Genomic DNA, 27,828 nt, shown 5'->3' with positions numbered 1-27,828 from the left:
CCAGCGGGGGCCGCTGTGGGGGCGCGAGGCGCCCGGCCGGCCCCTCAGGCAGCGCGCGCGGGGCCGCGCGCCCCCCGCCCAGCCAGGCCCCCCCAGAGCCGCGCCCTGGCCCCGCGGAGCTGCGGTGGGGACGGGGCCAGGGCCACAGAAACGCGCGGGTACCGGTCCCCAGGCGTGGAGATCAGCCCGGACCGCCCGCGGAGTGTGTTGTGCTGTGCTTACAAGGTCACGGAATGCACTCGGTTGGAAAAGACCTCTGAGGTAATCGAGTCCCAGTTTACGACCGAACACCACCTCGTCAACCAGACCATGGCACTGAGGGCCGTGTCCAGTTGTTTGTTGAATATCTCCAGGGACGGTGATTCCACCACCTCCCTGAGCAGCCTATTCCTATGTTTAATCAGTCTGTCTGCAAAGAAATTTCTCATTATGTCCAACCAAAAGCTCCCCTGGCGTAGCTTAAGACTATATCCTCTTGTCCTATTACTGATTGCCTGGAAAAAGAACCCGACCCCCACCTGGCTACACCCTCCTTTCAGGGAGTTGTAAAGAGTGATAAGGTCACACCTGAGCCTCCTCCAGGCTAAACACCCTCAGCTGTTCCTCCCAGGACCTGTGCTCCAGACCTTTCCCCAGCACTTTTGCCCTTCTCTGGACCCATTACAGCACTTCAATGTTCTCTCTGAATTGAGGGGCCCAGAACTGGACACATCTCGAGGTGTGGCCTCACCAGTGCCCAGCACAGGGGAAGAATCACACCCCTTGTCCTGCTGGCCACATTGTTCCTGACACAGGCCAGCAACAATTGAACTGCTGTAGCAGTAAAGGAGACTCAGGGTTTCCCTTACACAGCTGGTATTATTTGAACAGTTCTAACACTGTTAGAGTTGTGTAAATGGTTTCCTCACCAATATATTGATACAAATATGAAAAAATAAATACCTACTCCAACTTAGGTCCATTACATTAATTAATGCCATATATACTGAGGCCTCTGTCTGTAAAACTACAACAGTTGAAAATCATGCAATTAAAATAATTTCACCTGATTTAGCTGATGCACAGGCATTAGTAAATATTTTTACTTGTAACCAGCTTAAAAGAGCTGCATCAGTATACAGCTTGTTTTGCCTTCCAGAGTAATCTTGCTCCAACAAATCAACCTTAAGACGCTGAACGCACAATGCCTGGTGACACAGTCCAACACAGTTACGCAGCTTGTATCAACACACTTGGTGGGCGTGTTTAACGCAGTCTTTAGATACAAAACCCAACCAGATTATCTTATACACCCACCCTGCAGAATTAAAAGCATCACAATTTTAACATCCCTAGTAGTTACCCTGAGCTGTGCCAGCTTTATCAAACAAACAAGAAGTGTCTGCCCTCTTAACTAAAATAGAGGCTACACAGGATTTGCCTTATAACTTGCCAATACTTGACAATATACGAGTTTTACAAATGAGTTATTGTTATCATCTGTTACTAAAGAGATACTATCCAATCTGTTATTAAAAGAAGTGATAACTAAAGTATTTCTTGTGGTTTAGAGGTACTTTTGCACATGTAAGTTACCAGTGAACAGCCATAACATTTGCATAAAGAGCAGTTTGGGGTGTTTTGGTTTGTTGGCTGTTGGTTTGGGTTTTTCCCTGGCCTTCTACTACCATGATGATAAGCTTCCAACAATGTGGTTTTCCCTTAAACTTCCCTCTTAAAAAATACATGATGATACATTTCATTCTCTTCATGCAGTATTATCCTATTTCCTGGCTGCAATACTGCTTCAAGAGAAACTTCTTGTACTCCATGACTATACTTGATTGCATTATCTTTTTCTGCCTTAATTTTTAAACCTTTTCCTAACCTATGTGTTCTCTCACATAGTAACATGCAAAGCCACAATTCCAGTCTCTATTGCCTTTGTCATTTCTGTGTTCTTCTGTTTCCTCTCAGCTCACAGGAAGGCTGATTAAATCTCTGTGCTGCGTTGACCTCCAAATAGCTACTTTGAAATCTCTGCAAAGAGATTTCATCAAAATGTGACTAAAAGTACCCCCCCAATCCCAAAGAACAAAATTTCACTACAATATGGAGTGCAATGTCAAGACTAGGCTCTCCTGTATAATTTCTGTGTCTTGCTCCTCCCAATACATCTGTGTGTCTGGACACATTTACTATCTCCCTGAACACGTTTACTATCTCCCTTTGTACCCAGCTAGTGACTTGCGTTGGGGAAAACCAGCTTTTTTTTTTTTTCCCTTATGTTTGCATCATATCAAATACGAGGTGTTCTGAGCACATACCTGCATTCTACAGTAAGACTCCTTGATAAAACTAATGCAATAATAAATGAGGTATTCTGTCAATCTGTCCTGTGGAGATTCAGTTTTGTTGTTTCATTAATGAGAAATATACTTTTATTTTCTTCAGTACAGTGGATATAGAGAACAGAACTATAGCTTCCTGGTTTCTTTACAGTATTTCAGCTTATAAAAATTTCAGATAGGTGCATTTCCCTTGAAAAAAAAATAATAGTAACATTATAGATGGATCTGAAAGCACTTACACCAAAGTATTCACAAGACCCAAAACTTCTTTAGCATTTCTACAGAAGTTTTGGTCTGTCTGTCCTATTCAGCCTTTCAGTGGTTTCCTGGAGTATTGTTGAACTGATTTTACCAGTCGTAGCTTTGGAGTTTGAGATATTAGTATCTGCATGGCATAATAATCTCCTGAGAGTAAATCTGACTCCAGTTGCAATTACCATCTGTGACAGTAATGGTTATGATTCGTTGTGGCTGAGTGGAAAAATAACATAAAAAATAATTCTAGGCTTTATTTGTATTCAGAGAACATTTTGAAATTAAGTTATTCTATTGGACACCTGACTTCACTTCTAAGGTTATGTTTTCCTGCCATCCCAGCTATTCTAACACCTTATCTTTTCATCATCTGATTACTAAACCCCAGAACTTTAAGGGTAAGTGTGTTTTATCAGAGAAAGAATCACAACAATCTGATGTCCTTCTTCAAAGTGAAATGGGTCTGGTGTGTGAACATCAGGGATGTTCTCCAGTGGTTTGCCTTTCCCACGGGTCAGGAGACAGACGTTAAATGATCTCCCAAAACACTCATGAAGCACCCACACAAACTATCCCTAAATGCTGTCATACTTGTCATACTTGTTCACAGCCCTCTGTTAATCCTTGTTTTGCAATTACTTTGGCATTCTGGTCCTCAAAATATCCTGTGGATGAGAGCAGCACTGGCATATTTACTGATGTTTTGGGTGAACCAGTCTGTGCGCAGGGACCTTCAATGAAGTACATTATAAACAATTTTCTCATCTGTCATTTCAAGTACATTTTAAATCACTATCTCAGAACAAGTCAATTAAAATGCAGCCTAAATCATACCCAAGTCTGTAAACTAGATTCTGTGTGTGTGATAAGACTATTTTAATAAATACATGGGATAGCTTTGCAAGCCATATTGAAGACATATTTATAAAAGTGACTTTTATAATGAGTCAGACTTATCCTTGGTCAGTAATACTAAGCAAATCTCAGCATTGCTAGTATTACTTCAGCATTAGCAGGTGGGAATGCTTCTGAGTGCTCTCATAGCCTTAATGGCCCTGACCAACCTCACCTGGGGCCTCCACCCACCCCCTCTGCCCACGTGGCCCAGGAGCTCCATATAAGCTCAGCCCTGCACCTGAGCTTTCTTGGTTGTGCTTTACTGGTGTAGTCTCTAAAGGTTTGGGTTTTTTGTTGGGCTTGTCTGCTATCCTAATACTTGTCTTGTTGCTTTTGTTTGGGCGCTGTGTGGTGGCTTCTGGGTTTTTTGTTTTGTTGGGGGGGAGGGTTTGCAGTTTTTTTCCTTTGTTAAAGCTCTTGTCCTAGGGAATATTGTAGTGTCTTGGTGTAGCTTGTTCTGGTATTCTACTAGGCTTACTAGGAAGTTTCTATAAGAACCTAGTCCAGGTTTGTGGTGCTAATTTAGATGGGTTCTTTTTGTTCCACTCTCTTGGGTCACAATAAACAAGTGGGTTGTAATCTAGACTTTATATTTATTGAAGTTGTAACTTCACAGACTGAAATTTTTTCTTTGCTCTGCTTGGCTAATGCCTATTTAAGTGTTTGTAAGAAGATTACTAATTTCTTTAGGGTTTTTGTGGTCTCCTCTGGATCATTAGAACTCCATGCTTTTCAAAATCTGTACAGCCCTCTCCAGTGTCTTTTTAGCTTTAATTTGTGAATCCAATGAACTCTGGCTGATTTCTGCTATTTTGAAACTGAGCTGATTAATTTTTAATTAGTATTTGTACCTAGACTTTTTTTTTTCTCTTTAAGCCCCTCTTTACTATCTGAGTTTATTGACAAGGGAGCATATGTTCCATTTATTCACATAATTCTGGATTCTTTAGAGTTTTCTTCAGTATTCGTAGGTATTTTAAACTGTACTGCTTACTTCTGCTGATTTAGTGTCTTCTTGATACCATGGTTCTTGCAATTGCGAGCAGTTAATGGGCTTTATGAAAACTAAATTATTTCTGCTGCCTTGAGTCTTATTGCTGTCATCTGACTTCATCAGAGCCACAACTATCTCCTCCCTACCCTCCTTGGGCAACATCCCAAGACCTCCCTGAGCTGAGGGACTGTGGCAGTAAAAGCCCCCTGTGCTATAGGTGGACAAGGGTATAGGGGAAGGAGGATGGCTCTGATTTTTTTCCCAATTACTCACCTCCACTGGTAGCTGCCACGTGTCCACCAGTGGGTGTAAAATAGCATGTGCCAGATCTCGTGTCCAACACCTTCAGTGAAGGTCTTGCATGTGTGAGAGGGAAGTGAAATTGGGGATGGCAATTTTGCTGCTTGCCTGGTGTGAATACTGTTTGCCTTTTTGGTAACATCCACTTTATCCATTCCATACCATTGCACTATACCAAACCCACAGTATTACTATGCTGCAACAACCATGTTCTTAATTTACATGGTCTTCTTTATTCTTGTAATAATTGGACCTTTCTGTAAACTTTTCACGGTCCTGCTAAAGATCCAGCTCTGTAAGGAAGTAGGTTATTACTAAGAGGCATTACAGTATTGCTGAATCTTACTCTTTAGATTTTCACAGGAACTTTCAGAAATTATTTTATTAGAAAAGCTTCTCTTTGGATGTCTGTCCTTAAAAAAGATGCTAAAAACTGAAGGGGTCATGTCTGTCTCATCTTATGCTAAAGGCTTACTGTATTCTAAGAAATGCACAGCATTGTAGCAAACTTGTCATGATCTAACAATTTTTCTTAGCTCTACTAATTCTAGTTGTGATAAAAGGACAATCCACTGTCTGTCAAAGTAGCATCAGCTGATCTTATGGAATTAATTTTTTAGCTCTGTGGTTACAAAATACAATATGGAAAAGAAATTGTATTTCTCTTTTATGGAAGTCATGTCTGCAAAAAAAAACCCCAAACTAATCCGCTATTTCTAAACGAGAAAATAAATTTGTGGGGTTAGCATCATTGGTAAGGAGCTCTTGAGACCAAGATGGCAGAAAACAAAGAGGATATTTTGATACCTAAGCTTCAAGGAAACAGCTAGAAGAGAATGAAGGATAGGATTTTAATTCAAATCTGGTTACCACAGAAAATGTCACTCCCAGCAAAGTTAATGGGACACAGATTTGGCAATGTGGGAGGTCAGGAGACTAAGAACCAGAGTAGCATCCCTCACAGTTGTGTCTGACACTACACATGCAGTGGCAGGGTCATAAATTGATCCCAGAGTCAATGAGTCTGGCTGCCCTTGGGCAGCATGATTTTCTGATGATTTGTATCATCAGAGAAATTCTGACTCCCGAACAGCAGTGTTTTCTGTAATGCTGTCCCTCAGAAGGGACAAGTTGTCTTTTGGTTATAAGTCTCTGTGGCTTCTGATAAACATATTAACACTTCTGATTACAGCTGAACTGCATTCTGGTCTGATGAACATTTCCAGGTTTTCAAGAGTGCTGCAAGAAGGATCAGAAAATGAACATGAGGCCTGTTGTCCACAAACCCACATCCATGTGATAATTTTCAATATGAACAGAAAGTAGCACAGTCTTTGGGTTCCAGGTATTCCTGAGTAGCAATATACGTGCTTTTCCACATTTGTTTTTAAAAACGCCTACTAACTTAGTGTTTATTTTTAGAAGTTTGACCCTCTATTGTTTTCTTGTCCATATCCAGAACATAAAGTTTGCTGTACAAATTATACATGAAAATTACACATATTTTATTACTGTTTTGAAAACTGAATTCAGCCTTCTAAACTACTTGGCTATTACATGGTGTGATCCAAATTGGATGTGACTTGTATGGAATTATGGTGAACTTTTTGCTTTGTCTGAAATTCATATCATGCAGCAATAATGGGTGTTTTTTCAATTGTCTGTATTTTCAGGATGCTGATAAAGCACTGGAACAATGCCAGGTATTTTAGGAAATGCATTGCTCTTTCCCTGGATCACCAGATGTTACAATATATTAACTGTTTCTGGAATAAAGAGTAATTTTTATTGTACTTCCTTAACTAGGGTAATTCGATGTTAGACAAAAATCTTTACCTCTAAAATGAGACACGTTGTTAGCACCTTACCTTATACTGCATGTTATCTAAATTATTTGTTTGAAGACATGAAACTGTTTCCTTTTCTTCCTATAATCTCTTTCAATGACTGGTAAGGGCTGTGCCTCGTTTTTATCATGTTGTTCTATTGTTCAGAATTATTGATTATTTATGCTTTATAACAGAAAAAGTCTTTAAAAGCAATGAAATGCAGACTTGGATATATTTAAATGAATCTAACAGATGCATTGTCTGAGTCTTTCTGGTACCAGAGGACAGAGCTATAGTCGACACAGGATTATTTCCTGCTGGAGTTTTGCCAAAGAAAAATTGGCATTGTTTGCACTATTCTTTATTGCAAATCTCCTCTAATGTGTGTGTTTAATAAAATGTGAACATCTGGGCCCACAGGGTAAACTCCATGTGTCCAAGCAGTGTAACTCTTCCAAATCAATTTTTGTTTGCAAACTTTTCACTCAAGCAAAACCATCCTGGAGTATCCTCTTTGGGGGCCATGTGCTACTTTAGTGCTACTTTAGCACTACTTGGGGTTTGTGGAGCTGAAGTATTAGATAAGCTTTGTTCCTTCCTCTGCTTCCTGTTCAATTGCTGTGCTCTCTTTATGGCCGCATGGGGATTTCCATGGCATGGCCCCAGGCTTCTGCAGGCAGCCAGCACTGCTGTGATTATTGATCTCCACTGGAGAGCCAAGGAATGAAATCATAGGAAAATGGAGCTGTGTTTTGGGGTGGTTACTTCTAAGGTAAGGCATGTGGTAGGCCAAAGTACAGGAAGACATTTGTCCTCTGTACTGGCAGGAAGCTGCTTATGTGGATTCCTTAGTCTGTTTGTTCCTGACTGATGTTTCTGTTGCTTTCCTTGTTACCTTGATGCTTAAGAACTGGGGTGGGTGCTGCAATCAGGTGTAAGGTGAACATTGAGCTGTGAGCAGGAGCAGGTGGGTGTGGAATGGGGTCATATGTACTGCACTTGTGATTCTGGCCTTTTCCACAGCAAGAGGGAAGACCTGCCAAGTGCTTCTGCTATAGCACTTACTGGCCTTGGTTTAAACTAACTTTTCACATACCTGAGAATCTGGTTGGGTGTCTTTCTAGATACTTGTATTCCTGCTGGGTGTCTTGTTGGGGTTTTTTGTTTTTTGGGTTTTTTTTAATGTGAACCAAATCCTGAAACTTGCTCAAACAGGAGTAGCAGGAGAAATCTTTTTTTGTTTTTGTTAAGCAGTATATGAACACAAAAGCATAGGTTTTATGTGTTGGAAATATACCAGTGCTTTTGCTCAATGGTGTTTTACTGTATTGCTAACAAATACCTAAAATCTGAAGGGGGGAAAACATAAGGGAACTTCTTCCTCACAGCTGGTGGCAATGCTTTGAATAGTCTCAAGCTCTGAAGGGGATTGCAGTGTGTGGGTGGAATTTTGCTCCATAAACAAAGTGGTTGCATAGAACTATACAATCAGTAACTTACAGGATAAAAATGAGTTACTGTAAAGAGGGTGGTAGGTTCTTTAGAATCTGTCTTCTACAATAAAGTCTTAGGTCAGTTTATCCAGTGCTATTCAAATGGCCGAAGAATGTATCAGGTTTTTATAATGTTGAAGTAGATCAGCTTTAATAAGGTTTGTGTAGGAAGAAAAGAGCCACTTCTGCCATTGTGGGAGACTATAATTATACATAATTCATAACTTCTGCATAATGTGTCTTTAGGGTAAATGTGCAAGTGGCGTCCTTGTTGGCAGTGCTGAGCAAGCAACCTCTACCTGTGTGCATGCTCTTTGTGCACATCAGGATGGCCTGTATTTAACTGAAGTGATGTCTAGATCTTGTGGCATTCTTGTTTGCAGAGGCATTTTATAGGCATTTGTGCTAGTGCTGTTATTTCTGCTTCCTGCTCTAATCAGAGCACGGCATTTTGTTCATGCATACAAAACCAGGTTTATAGGAATAACAGTCTCAACCATGTAATTAATCATTTCTGATTATGATTGTCAAATTTATATATAATCAGCTTTTTAGCCATGGGATTAGCAAATTAGATTCTTCCTCAGTAAAATGAAAAATTCATACTTTTCATATGAAATCATGGACAGCACAAAATTAATACAATATTCCATGTAATTTATTTTTTATAAAAATAGATCAGTGCATCCTTTTTGTGTCCTATGAATCCTTATCTTAGACTGTTTCAAAAGTAAGCTGCCTTTTCTGCGACTTCATTGATAAACCTTTTGATTATGGTCTCTTGTTGATGTATTAAGTCAATGATTGAACTGCCTTTTTAAAATCATAATGCAGTTACTAATGAGAACTATACTACTTCTGGCATGCCTGAGGTCTGGGGGGAACATGAATGCAACAGCCATGATTCCTTGGTTTTATGCTCAGCTGTGCGACAGCTTTGTGCTTTCTGGTTTTGGGGGATGTTTTAGCTTTGAGGGGTCGCCTTATTTAGGTTCAGTTGCCATATCTCCTGCTGAGTGGTGGGAAATCAAGGATGGCTGGCACTGCTCCTTGTCCCACACTGTGCTTTGAGCACAGGTCCCTTGTATTTCTCTAGGAAGCCACACTGCCAGGGCCCTGTGTTGCCATCAACCCCCTTCTCGGGACATTATTCCCTGAAAGGAGCCATTTCCATCGCTTTTCTGCTGCTGTGTAATGCAAATGAAGTGGGATGCCCTGGGGCGGCTAATGTACCCAGCTATACCACTAGAACAGGGCTAAATATTCCCCAATCTTTTCTTTTCCATTTTAGAGATCTCATAACAGAAGGGTCTTCAAATCTACTAATTGTAATCAGGACTTGTGTATTTGGCAGTTTTCCCTTACTCCCTAACCAGCTTTACTGTTTCTGCCAAACCACCCCTTCCTTCCCACAGCTGAACGCTTTGCAAGGCTGGACCTGAGACAGCTTGTCCCAGCTCTGGAAAATGGACCCATGGCTTTCTTCCCTCAGATGTAATGAGTTCTGCAAAATTATTTGGTCTTCTTGGATTGTATTTATCACATCAAGAGCAAAATTTAGTGTTTCAGTGCAGACTTGCATTCCTTCAGAATGGGTTAGTCTTCATTGTGTTATGCTCCTCCTCCTCATCTTGCAGGAAGGGGGACCGAGAGATCTGCAACTTGTGTGGATAAATCCCTGATGCTTTACTTGCTGGAATGTATTGCATATGAACATGCACAATTATGCATTTTGCGGTCAATTGCTAAGAAAAAAGGTATCCCAAAGCAAGGGAGCAGTACAAGTTCTCTTATATCACTCTAGCCTTGTGCTCATGAAGTGTATTGAGGGATTTCTTAAGAGTAGTAAATCTTTTTTAATTATGGAGCATGAACTAAGACTTCACTGGGGCATATATCCTAATGGGAACTTGGTCCATACTTAGGCTTTACATGCTGTTCTACACCCTGCATTGTGCATAGCTGGCTTTAGAGTTGGTATTTTTTAAAGTACTCTTTCGAAAATTTGATCATTCAAATAAAGCACAAAACCAGTTCTTTGCCTTTTGAATGCAGTATAGGTGTCTGTGAACATGTGTGTGCATGTATGTGCCTACTTCATTTACCAAAGAGAAGCAATTAGTAGTGACCTTGGTAATTTGGGCAGAGGTGTTTGGTTTTTTTTAATGTAATGCAGCAGATTGCAGTAAGAGTTAAACTCAAGGGGTAAATGGCATGTACTGCACATAATTTTGTTTCAACTTTTCAGACAAGATTATTGCTAGATAAATGATTTCTAGTGAGGTGAGAGTATATGCATAGGTAGAAAGCATAGACAGAGTTGGTCTGGGGATTTTTTGTTACTTTTGAATGAGACTAATCTCTTGGTGCTTGGCAGGGCCAGATCTAGGCACAGGCAAAGGAGGCAGCAATAGGGATGGCAGAATGGGCCCTGGCAGAGCTCTGAAAACCAGCCTGGCAGCTGCTGCTGCCAGGAAAGGGGATGAGAATGTATGAAACAACAGCTACTTCAGGAAAAATGGGTCATGTGGGCCTTTGCTGGATCCTGCTCACTCTTCTGTGGCAGAAAATGCCAGCTCTGGGTGTAATATATGTGCTTCGTCCTCAGGGCAGCACAACTTAGTTTGCTTATTCTGATAAGAAGCCTTAAGCCAGCTCTGGTGGTTGGCTTGCATTCACTGTGTCTTATGAACAGAATGTGTTCAATTACTCATTAGTCACTTCACAAATCAAATAGATACTGCTTTAAAAAACAACTGTCAGGTAAAACTATTGATGAATAGTGGCAGACACCCATGGATATTTACAGACAGACAAAAAAACTTAGACCCACATGAAATGAACTATGAAAGATTAGCAGAACAACTGAGGAGAAATTCCTCTGTTCCAGCAGAGCAGCAAGTTGTGGGCTCTTATGTGGTGTGCAGGCAGCAGAGGCAAGATGGAGAAATTGCTCCAGATGTCAGAGTTGTGGAGAATGCTCTTGTGCTTTTGTGAGCCTTTGTAAAGGGACCTAGAAGTAGCCTGTTCTGCATTGGTGGAGGAAGTGAGGGATAGAGAATAAGTCTATGGGACAAAGAATGTCTATGAATAATCAGTCATTAGTAAGTGTTGCTTTTACTTTTTTTTGCAATTCTATCCAGAGGAAATTGTAATAATGTCTCCAATTGTTGCTGAGTCCAATGAGTAACTTTCTCCAGTGGCACACTTCCAACTGTTTTTGTTTTCTGAGATGGAATACTTTTCCCCTGCCCAGAAGGGTCATTTCTTTTGTGGCCACTGAACTGGATTTCCATGTAGGAGTCTGTACTGCAGATTCTCCCAAATAACTAAATATAATGAGGCTTACTTAAACTGTGTTAGGTGCAGCCACCTCTGTGAGACGAATACTGATGGATTTAGCAGGAATGCTGCCACACCAGGGGTAAAAATTAATTTCCCCTCACTATTGCACCTTGAGGAATGACAGTGAAGTGTCACAATGTACAGCACTCGGTATCCGGGGATAACTCATCCATGCAATTAGATGTCAATTGATCTGCATGTTACAATACTGAAAAACCCCCTACTTTGTTAAATGTATTTCTTGCAGAGCTTCAGTAACTATTGGCACCTTTAGATCCCTTTCCTATTTGTCAGGATTTCTTTGCATTGCCTCTTTCTACCACTCTGACAAAGCTCTGTGTGTCAAATTGTTTATCTAGGCCCTGATTCAGCAGCCAGCATCAGGATTGAATGTCTCAGCAATAGCAGCATAGTCAGAGTTTTACTGTGGCAAAAGTGAAAAGGAAAATCTGGTTATGTTTATAGTGGCATCTTTTTTCTTGGAGGAAAAACAATCCAATGGGCAAGGATTAGTTTTCTAAAGGAGCCCATCACCTAAAAAGGCCAGTAGAACTCTGCTGTGGTTTTGAAATGGCTCAAGTCTTTATGGCATCACTGCTAGTCTGTGTCCTGTCTGTGAAAAAGCTATCTTTTACTGATTGATCCTGCACCTCTTGAAGCTGATGGGACAAATCCTGCTGGAATCGGTGGGGCATTCCTACAGCTTGCTGGTGAGCACTGGCACCACTGCTGTACTGACAAGGAGAAAGTACACAATGAAGTGGAGAGGCAGAGCCCTGTTTTTTGGCTAAGAGGCACTTAAGGTGTTGCTGAACTAAGGCCATAAGATGTGGTGGTATCTGAACCCTGGCCTGCTCTCTCTCTGTGCAAGCATTTAGGGAATCTTAAAAATGGCTGGCATGGTGCTGAAGCAATAGCTACATCAGAGGATTAATTGTCCTATTTTATCAGCTGTTTTTTAGAGAGCTGGGAGCTGCAATCCTTGTGACACAATGAGCTGGGCTTTTTCCTTCCACTGCTCCTGAGGTTGCCAGGATAACCTTATAGTGAGGTAGTTGCAGTATTGCAGCAAGCAGTACTAAAACCTACTTCTAAGTCTAAGCACCTGCCTTAGGAATGGTTTTGGCATTCCTTCAATAATATGTAACAGTACCAAACTAGAGATACCACACAAATTAGAAACACAGCCTGCACAGAAATGTTTTGTATCCCTTAAATGTTTAATTCAATTGTATCCTAATATGAATTTACTCTACCAGTTCTAGTTGAATTTTACTTAGTATTACTTTATGCTTACAGAATTGGAATGGTTTAAATATTTCTTAACCACCTAGGGAGGAAGAAGGATCCCTCCTGCAGCGACAGAACAGGCTCTGTAGCTGTGCTTTCCCCTGTCAATGCCAGCCTTTGCCCTCAGAAGCTGGCATGCAAGCTTTGCAGATAGCTCAAGCTTTCCATAGCAAACAGGACTGCAGCTTCTTGTGTATTGTGCATGTTAGGGGGTAGGGAGGAAGTATAAAGGGGAAAAAAACCCTTTTTTTCTTAAGTCTCTTGTTTGACAAGAGACTTAAGTAATTATTTAGGAAAAACGTGAGAGATTTTTCTGCTTCTTACCTGCCTGAACAGAACTTTTTCATCATTGTTGACTGCAGCCCAGGAGCAACAGATGAGAAAAGGATTTGTAACTGCACTTTATGTACAGGTTTAGAAATCTGGAATCCATTTTGTAAATGTTATGATGCTCTAGTCATCTTCCACACTCTTGCTAAATTAATGCAGTCTTGTGTGCTTCTGTTACTCAAACACAAGGAGTTGAACAGGGAGGAGGAGGGGAAGGCTGTGCAGTGCTGCAGCTACAATATGAAGTCATCTGTGCCACAGTGATTACCACAGATGTGTGTGCCCCAAACACACAGCAGAAAGGACAGCTGCCTCTTTGCCTAGGAGAGAGTAAAAGGAATGTCACACCCTGGGAATGGGACATGGTAGGGCAGCATCTCTTGAATATGCTTGCAGTGGTTATATCTCCTTTCTGTGAGACAGATATTGGCCTTATATAGGATTGGCCAAGAAAACCCCCCAGAAAATAGAGGTTGGTACTTGCTTTACTAGTTTGTGAGTAACTACAGAAGTAAGCTGCTACAGCTTTCTTTTAGAACTCAACCTCTTCAAGTAATTGAGCATGTTCACTGTAAGTAGGAGCAGCCTTTTTGTGTTAAGATTTACAACATAAAATCATCTTACACTTGATATTCACCCTTGTTTTCCTCCTTCTGTGCTTTGCACTCTGGTAAGGCAGGTTTCCATTTGCTCAGCTGAAAGCTCTCCAAAGCTGGGCCTGCAGTCTGTTGTGAGCTAAGAACAACAACCAGGGTTTTGCATTACCATAGGGCCTTTGTGTTGAGGCACTGCAGGGTACAGAGAAAATGATTACCAGGTACTGAGATAATGCCACCCTCAGACAGGGGGGCATATGCACAGATCTTAAATGAGTGTTTCAATGAGTGTCAGAAAGTTAAGAATGACATGTAACAAGGGGTCAATCCAGGATGCAGCCTGCTGGTGGCTGGGGTCACTATTGCTTCCCTGTTTCTAAGATAGGTTGTGTGTCCTCAATGCAGCCATCTTCAATGTTATTGCTTCAATCCTCATCCTATAGACCTGGGATATATCAGGCTTCCACTGGGACTCACTTCTCACTTACCTGAGAAAGCCATAAGTCAGATTTCAAACTAAACTCAGATGGGAATGAATGCTTCTTGCAGTGAAAAAGGGGAAGTGAGGGCCAAATGAAAATGCTGTAGTGACTAAATGCTTGAACAAGATGAAGGTACTTCTGAGTACATGAAGGACTAATGTTAGTGGGGAAATTGAATTTCAAGCTACCATCTGGTTGTATTGTACCAGAATTAATGGAAACTGAAGTGATGAACACAAGTTGTTTAGTCTTGATCAATAAAATCTGTAATTTCACCCTGAAGTTTAATTTCAGCTCAGCTCCATGAGGTTCCATGTTAGTAACTGGCTTTCTTACTGGAATTTAAGGAAAAGGCTAACCCTGTAACACTTACTATTTTAGGGGTAAAGGCTTTGACAGGGCTGGTCCCTTTGAATCTCCAGTTACCAGAACCCATCCATGCAGACATACAGCTGTCTCCTTAAGTCTCAAAGGCTATGCTGCTCAGATAGCAAGGAGGGCAAGGCCCAAGGGCTGAAGATTTGGTGGCTTTCCGCACATCCTGATCAGTGGTTAGAATTGCCAGTAGCTTGTGAGGGATGTTTTGGTGTCTTTTCAGGAAGTACAGATGTTCACATTGCAGTACTCAGATGGAGGCTGTTGGGTGAGGTGTGTCCTGACTAAAAGTCAGGGAAGGGATTGGAGAGAGCTGGCTGTTTGACCAGATGTATCTGGGGAAATGGTGTGTGGCTGAAGTCAGTACATGTTTTGCTGCAGATTTTAGTGAGAGCTGAATAGCTGAGGGGCTGAATTCAGGAAGACATGGAACTGCCTGTGTAGATAGACTTAAGCGGTTCAGACTGTAAAAGCACCTGAGCTGTAAGTGCAAGTCACATAATTCCAATGTCATTTAAAATCTCATTTCAGGAGACCCTACTGATTGTTGATTCCCATCACTGAGTGTGTAAGTATGTTTTCAGCTCTCACTGCACACTTAGATCCCTTTGTGCTTTGCTTTTCTGAGAGCAACTGTAAGCACTTTCTACTGAGCTGCTTTGCTTAGGTCTTATTGAAGGACAGCAGAAATCCCAATTAGCTTAGAGTCCACCCAGGTGTCCAAACTTCCCCCCTGTGCCAGCCAGGCTGTCCCACTGCAGGGAAGAGCTCGCCAGCATTGTAGTACAGGTACAGTCCAGCCCATCACAAGGTGCTTCCCAGTTGCATGAGACTGGAGATGTGCAACAGCAGTGAGTGCTGGGAAAACAGCTGTAAACTGGTTATAGTTGGAAATAGCAAATATATTAGACAAGGAGTGGGGGAAGAAAAGGGACAGTATAACATTAGATTCTCTATGCATTTTTGACTGTGTAGGAAGTCAGTTACAACTTTGTAGTTTTGCAAGGAAATTTCTGCTGCTTCAGAAAACTTGGCCACAGGGCAACAGGGTCAACCAATCTCACAACTCAAAATCCCTTTTTGGCTCTTGGACAGGTTTTGCAGATGGTTCTTGTGTGCTTAGACACTGCTTCTGCTAAGCAATTCAGTGAGGGAATAGTGTCCTCCTGCCCAATACTGACATACAGCCCTTCCAATGGGGGGAGCTATGCTTATCACCAGTTCTGAGGTTTTTCATGTAGAATGTTTGAGAGAAAGCAATCCCAAATAAAACCCATGAGGTAAGATGCATTTTGTTTATACTTGCTAGTTGGAATCATGTCAACAGTGAACAGCTCTCAAGTTTTTGTGGGGACTTTAATACTGGGATGCAAAGTATATTGTGCTACCAGAGCCCTGTTCAACACCTCAAGCAAGCCTGTGTACGGGGGAGTATGGCCACCTCTGTGTTTTTGCAATAGCAGGTTCATTTCCTCTATGACAACTTAGGACTGGGTTTGTCACATCATCAAGCAGTAGAAAGCTGTGATTGTTATCTGCATTTCTACAGCTGACTTGTCAAAAGATGTTAAAATTAAACTGACACACATCAATGCTTTTGAGAAAGTTATGCTCCATTATTGGTAAAGTCAAGGACTGACGTAGTGAGTTGAAAAATCATGTAGATGATGCAGTGTATATCTTTATCTCCCTCACTTTTAAATGAGATATTCAAGACAGAGCAGTGAGCTCTTACCATCTTGCCTTTTGGCAGATTTTTGATGCATTGATTGCTTTATAATTTCTTATTCTATTTATTGGTTTATAAAATTTCCAGTTCCTTGGCTTGCTTTGTGGATATTGTTAAAATCAGAAGAAGGTTCAAAAAAACTGCTAGGGATGAACAGATGTGGTCATGGGCCTGAATCATTTTGGGGACTCTAATTACATGTCTACAGTTTCACTGAAAAAACTTATGTAAAACATTGATTGCCCATGATCTTAAATTTTCTTCTGAGTTTGTTACATGCCCTGATACCCTGCAGAAAATTAAAGCATCTGGGAAAGCAAAAAATCCCTCTTCTTTACACTGAATTTGCAAAAATGGGAACCAACAGCTGTTTCAGAGCCAAAAACTAAAAAGCATGCAGCAGGTGGTACCATGCATGTATGTCTAATTGCAATCTAACAGTCTGCAAGCTAGCTACCAAATAGTGAGAAGTGAGATCATAATGTGGGCAGAGAAGAGGAGTCAAGACAATGGGAAAGTGAGAGAAATAGTTTTGGCCCAGGAAATTAGTATCTTTATAGAGGAGAGAAATGAGTGTAACTAAGAGCAGTGAGTTAGGATATACTTTTGTTTTTGAAATGTCCTCTTGATTCATCCCTGTCTAGAAAACTGGCTATAGGTGCCAGAAATAGTGGGGAAATGATGGCATGTCTGGTGCATGGCTCAGTATAAGTAAAGCTGATGGGCTTTGTCAGGTGAGATGCAGCTCATGGTTCAGAGGCTCACATGGAGCAGTTGCATGTCTGCTTCTGGGGCTCCTTTTACATTCTCTGTGTATCTGTCTGCTCACACCTACTTTGGAGGATCAGATATATGAACAGCCCTTTTCATTTCCTCAGTAAGAAGCTTTCTTAAAGCATTGTATTTCTATGGTGTGGATCTCAAGTGCTCCAGTGAAAATGATGTTCAGGATGGATAGAAAGACTAATGTGGGTAACTCTGGAGTCACACTTGCTAAGCTGGGTCAAAAGGAGTATGGCATAGATCTGTCATGTGATTCTCTTCTCAGTTGTGCAGTGCAAATCTGAAGCTGGATGGAGAAGGTGAAGCCATCATGACTGAGGGGAGGGAGTACTAGCCTGTTCCCAGCTGCTTTCTCTCCAGAGGTCTGATGATGATTTATTTTAATGCTGTTTTTCACTGACACCCCTCCCACAAGGTATAATTTGTTTGCGTTTTATGTGATCAGATCAATCTTCCGTCTTATTGTCAGCTATTCTCTGATAGTAATCCTCAGTTCTTTCTTTTAATGATAGCTAACTGTACAGATTAACCATAAAGGATTTCTTTGACTGGAGGACATGTGCTACTAACTTAAACTGATTTTTTGGAAACGCCTTTCCAGAATTTGACTGGGCAGCACACTGAAGGCAGTTTGAAAAAGATATAAAATTAAAGCATTCAGTATAATAGCACAAGCCTAAGAGTACTTTTTTTCCCTTGTCTGGCACTCCTTTCAATGGGTGAAATGTAATCCTGCATAGTCCCAATAAGATCATGTACCTCTGAAACCATCCTTGAAGGCCTTCTATCAATGTAAGTGTCATAACAGCTCCCTGTTGCCAGGGCAGTACTTCAAAAATGAGAAGAAAAATCCACAAACCTGTAACTTACTTTGCATGTTTCCTTTAGAAAACTTAATTAAGCCCAGGGTCACTAAGGTTCCTCACAGCTTCCAAGGGGCTTTGTCTTAGATCTAACCATAAGCAGAAGAGATCTGAATTATATTCTTAGAGGAGAGCAAACTGTTGAAAGGTGAAGCTGGGCTGTTGTTGATGACTTTAAGTCTGCCTGAAAGAGCTGATCTTTGAATGGACAATGTGGGCTAAATATTTGGGGGCTGAAGCTCCTCTGGCCTTATTGCCACTTTAGCTGCTTTTGAACTTAATAATCTTAAAGGTCTCTTCCAATCTAAATCATTTGTGATTTAATGAATCAGTCTTCGTTGCTTTAGGAAAGTTGCTGAGCAGTAAATTGTGAAGTATAACATTTTGATCAGTTGTTCTTCCCAATTTCTGCTGATCACAGTAAGCAGCAATTAAGAGCAAACAGCACAGAGTGAGAGTGCTGCTACCATGGAGCTCAGTATTAGGAATAATCAATGCAAGGGTATCAGGCTTATTAGTGCCTGGGCCATTTGCTGGCCTGCAGTTTGCTGATGAGTTCTGCTTAATTAAAAGCAGAAGGGACAAGCTGATGGCTTTCTGATCCTGGCCCTACTGTCTGAGAGGGCTGATGAGGCAGACACTGCTCTGGCACAGAATAGAAGAGCAATCTGTCTGGAGGCCAGAGATGGGATTTTCTCTGTGAAACAGCAGCTTTCAGGTGTGTTTTGCCCCAGAGACACATGAGAGGGGCTGGTCCCTGCCCTCAGCTGATCATCTGCATAATAAATTAATGTCAGGGATAGAAAAAGACTGCTGTGCAGGAAGCTTATAATTTATTAATGTGTGAGGAAAATACAGAACCTGCTGGATCACCTGGCTGGTTTCACACTCAGCTCTGAGGATGGTGCTGCCCATCATGAAGGAAGAGCTGTCCTTCCTACAAGTATGGCCTGGAAAAGGTATCCCTTCATGTCTCCCCTTTCTCCTCAAGGAGCTCCTTGTAAGACTGGTGCTAGAAGAAGCATTTTCCAGAGCTTTCATTGTATTTGTTATTTTAATTGAGACAAATTAATGGTGAAAGAGACTTGTAAGTGCCAGGAAACAGAGGAAAGCATCTTTTACTTTACATACTTGGGTAGCAAAAAACCCCGCAAGTGTCTTAACAGCTGAAGTATTGGGTTCTGCTTTTGGGTGTGTGAAGCTTCAAGTGAAACATGCACTACAAGTAAACTGCAGCCTGTTTTCTCTTAAGCACTTGAGGTGGAGGAGGTTTCCAGAACACAAGTGCCATGTGTTCCACATTGCCTGCTCCAGCAGGAGCCTGCTGGCCCTGGGGCATGAGGGAGGGAGGCTGAGGCAGGATTCAAACTTCAGGCTTGCCTCAGGGGAATGAAAGGGTGAGGCAGCTAAACAATAAAGGGTTTAATATTGTCCTTCCCACGTAAGCAAAGCTCCTCACCGTGAAACAATTTTTACCAAGTTCCAGAGAATCTGTTATAGCCACATGATCCTATTTCTACTTTTCCAATGGGAATATGCATGTCACAGCAATAACTGTGAATTATTTTCCTTTATACAGTAATATCTGGCCATATGTTTAAACTCTGTGTTTGGTAGCAGTAGTTAAACAGTTTGTTTTCTCATGCCTATGGATTCCTGACTTAGAAGGAATTTTGTCAAGGAAAATCCTTGCATTTCTGCCACTCTTCTTGCTTGCTGCTGTGAGCCAGTGTTCTTCAGGCACTTTTAACCTAATTTGCTACACATCTCTGGTTGTAAACCATTAATAGCAGATATTTAATGTGGGAGTGCTGGGGTGGGATCCCCACAACATGCCCCAGAGCTGCTGCTTTATCCCAGGATATAATTACAGTATCCTGTGACTTTTCTTCTAATTTTCCTTTAAATGAAATTTAAGGCATTCAATTTCCTCTTGGTAACAAAGAAACAAAGGGTAACAAAACCCTCTTCCTGTCTGTTTTCACCCTTACTGCTCCCAAAGACCAAAGCCAGCACCTCCACAAAATCCTGAGCCTTTTTCCAAAGCTGCCTTAGGTCTACAGGGCTCTTTACATTAATCCATTACTGGTAGGAAGAATCTGATTCCAGGAATCAATGTTTTTTTTTCTCCCCACCACTGATAGTCCAAGGGACTGTTGTTGTCCAGATATTATTTGGGCATTAGGAGCTCTGAGATAAGGGAGGGAATCATAAATCATCTGTATGAAGCTTTGCAGGGTCAGTGCCATAGCAGGCCCTGTTTTTTTAAATGGAAAATAAAAATGGCACATTATCTCATTTCTGAAAATACTCCTGCAGAAACACAACTTAGGAGACAGAAAGCCACAATCTAGAAATGTGGAACTTTTAGAAAAAGAACTATCCTTCTGTACACAGAAATGCTGAGGACAGTCTAAGGGTGAAGAGTCTAGCTTTGAGCTTTGCTTTGAAGGTTGAACTTCTGTGTACCAAAAGCAATGTCTGTGTCTTAACGAGATGCTGCTGGATAGTGAAACTACTCTGAAATGTATTCCACTTAAAGGTGTAACTCTCATGACTACATGTCCTACCCATCACGATATTGGGGCCAATTCCACCAGTGTGCTGTGCCACCTTCAGGTAGAAGAAATGTTCAACTAAATGTTACTCTTCAGAGGATACCCTTCAGTTATTTGTGAGGGGTTTTTTTTAATGTTTAATTTGCAATGACTAGGTGAGGCTGCCTGGAGTGGCTTGTGGCTTTCACTTGCTGGTAAGCAGGAATGTTTCCCAGTCAAATCTGAAGTCAAAGTCTAGATGAAATCTGAAATAAACAACTACAGATTCACTGTCTATGATCTGGAGAGGAGGAAGTCATCTGGCTTGCTGTTTATGTACTTTACACACCCTTCCATGAGCAGCATTAGGATCCCTCTATGAGGCAGCTCCGGCAGCAGAATTCCCTACCTAGTTCTCAATCTATCTCCCACTGGGGCGTGGGGCTGGGCCCAAGGGAGGAACAACAGTTTCCACACAAAACTCCTTGGAGCTAGGCTCTGCTTGTGGGCTCTCACAACCCATCACAGTATGACTGCATGGCCTGCAGGCAACTGCGCTTGTTGTTAGGGCTGAACTTAGCAACTCTCCTCTTGCAGTGACACCTCAGTCTTTGTAGCTCATGGCATGGAAAATACAGGGAAGTGATGTCTGCCAACACACCTGTTTTTGAAGTGTTAAACACTCCCAATCAAGATCCAGCATGTTTTGACAAGGTGAATTGTCCTTTTTGAAATGTCCTTGGCTTGCTGCCTTGTTCCTTCTCATGAGCCTTATTTGTTACCAGCAGGTTGCTGCTTCAACACAGACATGTCATCTGGTGCCTTTAAGCTTCATACATACTGTACTTGCAGGACACACTGCAGCCAGCCAGGAAGTCCTGAAAACATGAATTTCAGGAGCATTACAGAGAGATCTTTCCTCTCCTTTTCAGTTTAAGGTTGCTTTGGATGTGTGCTCTTTTGGGAAGGACTTCTGTGGGTGTGACTGGGCAGGGAAGAAGGTTATTAAGAAGTGCTTGTTTAATAAAACCTGCCAGAAAGTGTTTTGCAGTGCACAGATCAACCCTGCTGTACTTTTGGAAATCAAAATCACCTTTTACAAGTTTCTGCATGACTGCAGGAGTATAATATGGCACAGCTGTGGAGGAAGCTCTTGATATTGTTATTTGTGCAAATCGTGGGGCACAGCATGTGGTGTCTAACTTGACAGTTTTAGCCTTGTGTCTTGAAGGAAGATGGCAAGCAGGGAAATCCTAGGAGTTATTCCTCAAAAGAGTAACTATTGACATTGTAATGCCTGGTTAAGGTGCTAGTAGTAGATAATTATCCATTTGCTGACTCATATAGTCTTCCTTTGAGGCATAAAATGATGTCTAAAATGATAAAAAAAATCAGCACATAGATCCATAGCTTTTCTCAAATTTGACATTTTGAAATGGGTACAAAAAATACATTCTTTGTATGGACGAACATAGTGCCAGGACTGTGTACTAGGAAATGAAATCAGTTTTCTTCTTTTTCTCTTTAACCTTGATAGAAGTGATCCTTACTGATTTTAGGGTTTGTGGAGACTTTTTTGTTTTGTTTCTTTTTACAAAGCCTCATTTTTATTTGAAAACAAAAACTATTTTTAGCTTTTATCTTTCATATTTAAATTTACTTTGAGCACAAAGAAGATGGAGAGAATATCTTTTCTCTCAGTATGTGTGATTCACCTTGCAGGTGTCAATGTAACTTTATATGGAATGAATTCATTTAGGTTACATGAGAATTACCATCAAATTAAACTACATTAGGCATGGGACCAAACTGCAGAAAATACTCTTCTGAAAGGCAGCAGTTTGCCAAGCCTTGACTGAGAGTCACATGTGCCTTCAAAGTTGGAGCTGTGCAACACAGCTCAAAAATCCCTGATTTTTTTTCCAGAAGCAAGCAGTCTTCCTATTGTTGTTTGGGGTTTTTTTTTGGTTAGGTAATCTCACTTTTTTTTGTCTTCCTTTCTCAAGCTAGTTCCAATCTTCTTTAGGATCCTTTCATCAGCATACCTAAACTGCCCAGGCTGTCTAGTAAACCCTGTGGTGCTAGGAAGTCTGCTCCACTTTGCTGTTGAATTTTTATCCTAGTTATCTATGGGTAGAAACTTGCTTTTTTGGGGAACTGAGTGGAATTAGAACAGCATACCTTTCTTGGATTTTTGCATGGCAATTCTCAGCTTCTCTTCACAGGACCATGTAATATGCTATCAAGAATGAATTCTTCAGTTCATACCTTTAGAATTTTACAGTTCACGCTGCTGTGACACAAGGTACTTGAGATCCTTGGCATAAAGTCCCCAGGTGCCTCAAGGACCCTGCAGCTCCTGAGCTCTTGCTGCCAAGCAGCATTTGGGCATCTGTTCATTCGTTTGTTCATTTAAAGGAGCATGGACACTTCTTGTAAAGCTATGCAGAAACTTGTCTTTGCTGCTGAGATAAAATATAAACTACTCTATGATACAAAAAAAGAAAGCCCAAGTTGTTAGATTAGTTTTGCTGAACCTCTGTTACTACTTTGTATTACTATACAAGTAATGCAGAATGATTTGGCCATTGATTTAGGCAAGAAGTGGTGAGCAGTCTGCTGACAGATATCTCTGACATTTGTCAAAGTGACAGGAAAGAATCACTGTGCTATATGCAGTCACTGTGCTGTATTTGCTCATGATATCAAATCATGAATCTCTAACAAAAAAAATGTATCTAAGTACCTCTCAGTTGACTGAAGTCTTCTTTCAAGAAGCTACAGCTGAATTACTGCTGCATTCTTTAGGAAAATAAAGCTGAACTGGGTTCTCTATTCTCACAAAAGCTTGAGGAAATTTTGGATATTTAAGTAATATAGTGCACAGCCGTTGCTGTTGCTTTAAGAATAGTAAACTATTATGTGCTGTCTCATCCATGGCTGGCATTCACCTCTCCCCCTTTCACAGCAAAGCCATGAGTTTTTTGCTTCTTATCTTTCCAGTCATTTTGACTGGGCAGGGAGCGTTCCTCCTCCCCTGGTGCCTATTCTCCAAAGGCTGTCAGCTCCTGCAGCTCTCCTGCCTCTCTACCCCCTGTAAACCACTGAAAGGGTTCTCCTTGCAGTTCCAGGCCCTAGAACCAGTCAGCTTCAACCATGTTTTGGATACCGATGTATTTACTCCGGACACCCCCGGCCTCCCGCAGAGGCGGGGCCGGCAGGGACTGCCCGGGACTCGTGGCCAGGCCTTTCCTGAGCCGGGCCACTGTGCCCAGTGAAGTCCGAACGGCAGGAGGTAAGTAATATCAGTACACATGAAGGAAGATTCCCGACTTCCTCCTGTGTTGGTAGGAGATTCCATTTTGTTACAGCTTTTCCAGCCCCTGGCCAGACCCCAGGGTTTCACCTATTGTTGGTACAGGGGTTGTAATAAAGCCTCTTGCCACGAATTATATCCGGTTTAAAAGTGGATTACTGCAGACACGCTTTTTTTTTATAGCAACAGGAAGCCTTGTTGGCAGCATATTTTAATAATGCTCTGAAGCTAATCAAGGAAAAAGAAATTGTTCTGAATACAGGAAGCTACATATACACATCTGAGTGCCTATTTCCACGGGGGAGGTACAAGTGCTTAAGTGTTGCTGAACTCCCAGCACAGGAGCAATCTGTTAAATGGCTATAAAGTGCAGGCTTTCATAGGAAGGGGAGGATACACCACCCAGTGTAAGGCACCTGCTTACTCTTTACAGTCACCGGAGGGAGACAGGCAACTGTGATCAGGAGACTCTGATCACCTCTGGAAAAGCCCCTAACTCTTTTCCCTGACGATAGAAGAAGAGTAAAGAGACTGAAGAGAAATCGTGTACCGGTAACAGGGTAGCTATTTTATTTCATCACTGCCTGATGCTAGCTGTGAACTTAGCACCTGAAGCTGGTTGCCATGATTGCTGTGTATGAACTAGTTCTGTGATTTGTTACTGGAGGCACTAAGGTTTCCACTAAAAAGCGACATTTCCTTAATTTTTCTCCATGTTTAGAGTAAAATTTTTCTTTGGTATTAAAGGCAGAGGTGTATATATTGGAAAAAGCTCACTTACTCTTTGGAAACTATGTAGTATGTAACACAGAATATATAGTATGGTATTGCCTGGTCAGAATGGATAACAGCTAGATGATGATGCACATACTGCTTCCCAAAGGAGAGCATCCCAGTGTCTCCAGTAACTCCTCTTACTGTGCTGCTGAAAAGTCTTATCGGCTGGAGAAAGTGCAAACCCTCTCCAGAAGCCTCTAAACTAGGTTGGAGATGATTTGGAGCACACCCACATCAGTAAGTTCATTTAAGTAAACTACAAGAGCTCCTACAGCTGGAATGTCGCTGGGATGTTTGGGGTGTCCTGAACCTTTTTACAAAGCACAGCAGAAAGAATTTTCTCCAATTTTTATGTCTAGCGGATTGTTATGCAAATGAATCTTAACTGGTATAAAACAAGCAGGAGAGAAGCAGGGCTTTCACCCAGAACATGTGTTACCCAACTTAATCTTTCAGCAGGTTCAAAATGTTCCCTGTCCCTGTTGCCCACAGTATTTGTTTTCTCTGAGCACATCTCGTCTATTTCAAGCACTCAGTTAACACGCACTTTAGCTCTTCAGTAGAAAAGGGAAGAAGAATATTATTTGTCTGCTTTCCCTGTGTTATAGGCTTCAAACGAATCTTTAGCTAACCAGTCTGGCAGGCCTTCCTGGCTTTGCAATAAAGATTCCTATCTGCAGCTAGCAGAATAATTATAGAGTTTGCAGAGGTCCGTTTAAGCTCTGCTGCAGTGGTGAGGAAGTTCATCGATCCCACCTGGCTCTGTGCAGGGTCTGTTAAGCGTCACGCGTGCCTGTGTTTTTGAGACGCTGCGTTTCAAGGTGCCTTGCCAAAGCATTTTGTGCCTTGTCTTTTTCCTCGCTGCATCTGCATTCCCGTTTCTGTTGTTGCTCAGTATCAGCGGTAAGAACACTGTGTCAGGGCTCCGTCGTTTCGTGTTCTTTGCAACGAGGGGGTGGACACACATTCAGATGTAAAAGGGCACCAAAGTTCTTTACAAATGAGCTTGAAAACCGCAACCCCCACTTCTGACGCTGGAAAGCTCCTGGGGTCTCCAGAAGAAAAGAATCCCCAAGACAATGTTGCTTTCGTCTTGGGTGTGTTAGTTATCTCGAAACACCTCGGGACGCCTCTGTAAGTAGATATTAATCGAAAAGAAACTGGGCGCAGGGGAAGGACAAGGGGCTGGGGGCCGGGCGCGGGCAGCCCCGTCCCCCCGCGCTCGCAGGCGAGTGCCAAGCGCCGGGCGCAGCTGCTGCTCTGCGGGGGCGAAGGGAGACCGTCCAAAAGCCCTTTCCCGTGAGAGGCCTCTTTCGCAAGTCCCTCCCCGTTGCTCCGGGCATGGCCCCGGTGCCCAGCAGCGTCCTCTTGCAGGCCAGCTGCGGCGCCGCTCTCCCTTCTCTCCGCGGGAGAGTAGGAGGTGCGGGCGGCAGCCCCCGCCCCTTTCTTCCCTCCCTCCCTCCCTCCCTCCGGCAGCCCTTTCGCTCCCTCGGCCGGCGGCGCGGCTACAAAAGAGCAGGCTCGGAGCGGGCTGCTCGGTCCTGGTTAGAGCTGCTGAGACCGAGCCGGAGCTGCTGGAAAGAGCAAGGCTTGCGCTTGTCAAGGTACGTCCTCTACTAAGGGAGAAGCACGGTAGGGATTATGCGAGAGGGACGTTTTCCTCTGCTAGTAACTCGATGCTCTGTTCTCTCTTTAGTGGTTTCGTTCCGTTTCTTTGCCATTTGACTTCGCTAACCGTAGTGTGCTGGGCAGGGGCTGTTTTGAACATGGGCATTGAATGAGCCTGTGCTAGTCCTGCCTTGAATGGCACCCTCCGTGCCTTGCTTGGCTGTAATGTGTCCAAGAAGGATGTTAGTGAACCTTTTCCTCTCTGTGCGTCTGCAGGTGGATTTGTCCTTCAAGCTTTTCCCCTTTGAGGATCTCCTGCCCAGCTACAGTGATGTGGTTCTTGGAAAAGATAAGAGCCTCACATGAAAATGGAAATCTCCCCACCTCTTCCTTCCTGGGACTGCCACACGGCCAAAATCTGCCAGAAAAAGCCCGTCTGGGAGCTTCTGCTTTTCCAAATGTGCTCACTCCTGACAGAATCCCTGAATTCTGCATTCCCCCTAGGCTGACCAGCTCTGGCTCCATCAAGGGCAGTGGCTTTCGCCAGGATCGCAGTTCAGTGAATGCAGCTCTTACTTCTGATTATAGCCCCAGGTCTTTCCCACATCTTATTCAGGTGGAAAGTGTTGAGGAGGAGATCACAGCCCTGGAGGAAGAAAGCACCAATGCGGACCCACAGTCCCAAGCAGCACTCTCGCTGCCCCACTTTGCCAGAGCCCCCACTTCCTATGGCTTCTGCACTTTGCTGGAGAGTCCCCACACCCGGAGAAAGGAGTCTATCTTCCATGGTGATCCACGTGGTGCTCTGCCCAGCCTGAAGCTGTCTCGATCCAGAGCTAACACCTTCAGTGGCAAAGGGAGTATGTCTAATCCCATTGCTATCAGCTTTGCTTCTGTGAGACTGCCTCCCAAGCACCTCTCTCTGCGAAGGCAGGGTGCCTGTGACAGTGACACTGCCTCCTCCAGTGATTCCTCTCCTTTCAGTTCTCCACTTCTGAGCAGGTCACCTCCCAGACCCTACTCCCTGACCAAAGCACAAAGTCAGGAGGGATTGCTCTGCAGAGCACTAAAAGCCAAGAGCAAATCTAGTATGGCCAGGAACAATTCTCTCTCTACAGAGGAGAGCAGCTCCACTGATAACAGCCCCAGTGCCATGAGGAGGGCTTCAGAGGGGCTGCTTGGCATGCGGAGCTTTAGCACCTCCTGTTCTCCCATCTTCCCTCTGGACCTGACCCACAGTCGGGAGAGACTGGTGGGAGAGAGCACCGTGGTGATGGACAAGGGAGGTGTGTTGAGGCTGTTGGCTGAATACTGCTCAGAGAACGAAAGGCTGCGGATCCGCCTGATCAGTGCAGAAGGTTTATATGATGATTCTGTGGAGCCTAAAAACATAAACTGCTGTATCTCCTTCTCCCTGGTGCCAGGAAAAACACAGAAGCAGAGAAGCACAGTTATAAAGAGAAGCAGGAATCCCATCTTCAATGAGGACTTCTTTTTTGATGGCGTTGCAGCAGAAGAGCTGTACAGCCTCTCTGTCAGAATGAAAGCAACAAACAAAGGGTGCAGTATGAAACGGGATTATACCTTAGGAGAACGGGAATTGTCTTTAACGAGTATGTTGTCAGTGTAATGTTTCAAATATTCAAACAAATTGTCTTCTGAAAGTTTTCTACTAAATAAAGTTTTGGGTTGACTTTTA

General features: G+C 42.6%; 1 protein-coding gene across 2 annotated transcripts; it reads left to right on the top strand.

Annotated features, from left to right (window-relative positions):
• Positions 1 to 115: 115 nt before the first annotated feature.
• LOC116450716 (C2 calcium-dependent domain-containing protein 4C-like) lies at positions 116 to 27,828 on the top strand. 2 transcript variants are annotated; one of them, XM_032123450.1, is made up of 2 exons: positions 116 to 261; positions 26,406 to 27,828. In XM_032123450.1, exon 2 carries the CDS (start codon positions 26,461 to 26,463, stop codon positions 27,757 to 27,759), a length of 1,299 nt encoding a protein of 432 aa, XP_031979341.1. In that variant the 5' UTR covers positions 116 to 261; positions 26,406 to 26,460; the 3' UTR covers positions 27,760 to 27,828. The 2 variants fall into 2 exon arrangements, with proteins under 2 accessions (XP_031979341.1, XP_031979340.1); XM_032123449.1 differs by lacking the exon at positions 116 to 261 and adding an exon at positions 23,180 to 23,723.

Source organism: Corvus moneduloides, chromosome 13 (assembly GCF_009650955.1).
Source record: "Corvus moneduloides isolate bCorMon1 chromosome 13, bCorMon1.pri, whole genome shotgun sequence".
Lineage (NCBI taxonomy): Eukaryota > Metazoa > Chordata > Aves > Passeriformes > Corvidae > Corvus > Corvus moneduloides.
This window is presented reverse-complemented; position numbering and strand designations above follow the sequence as displayed.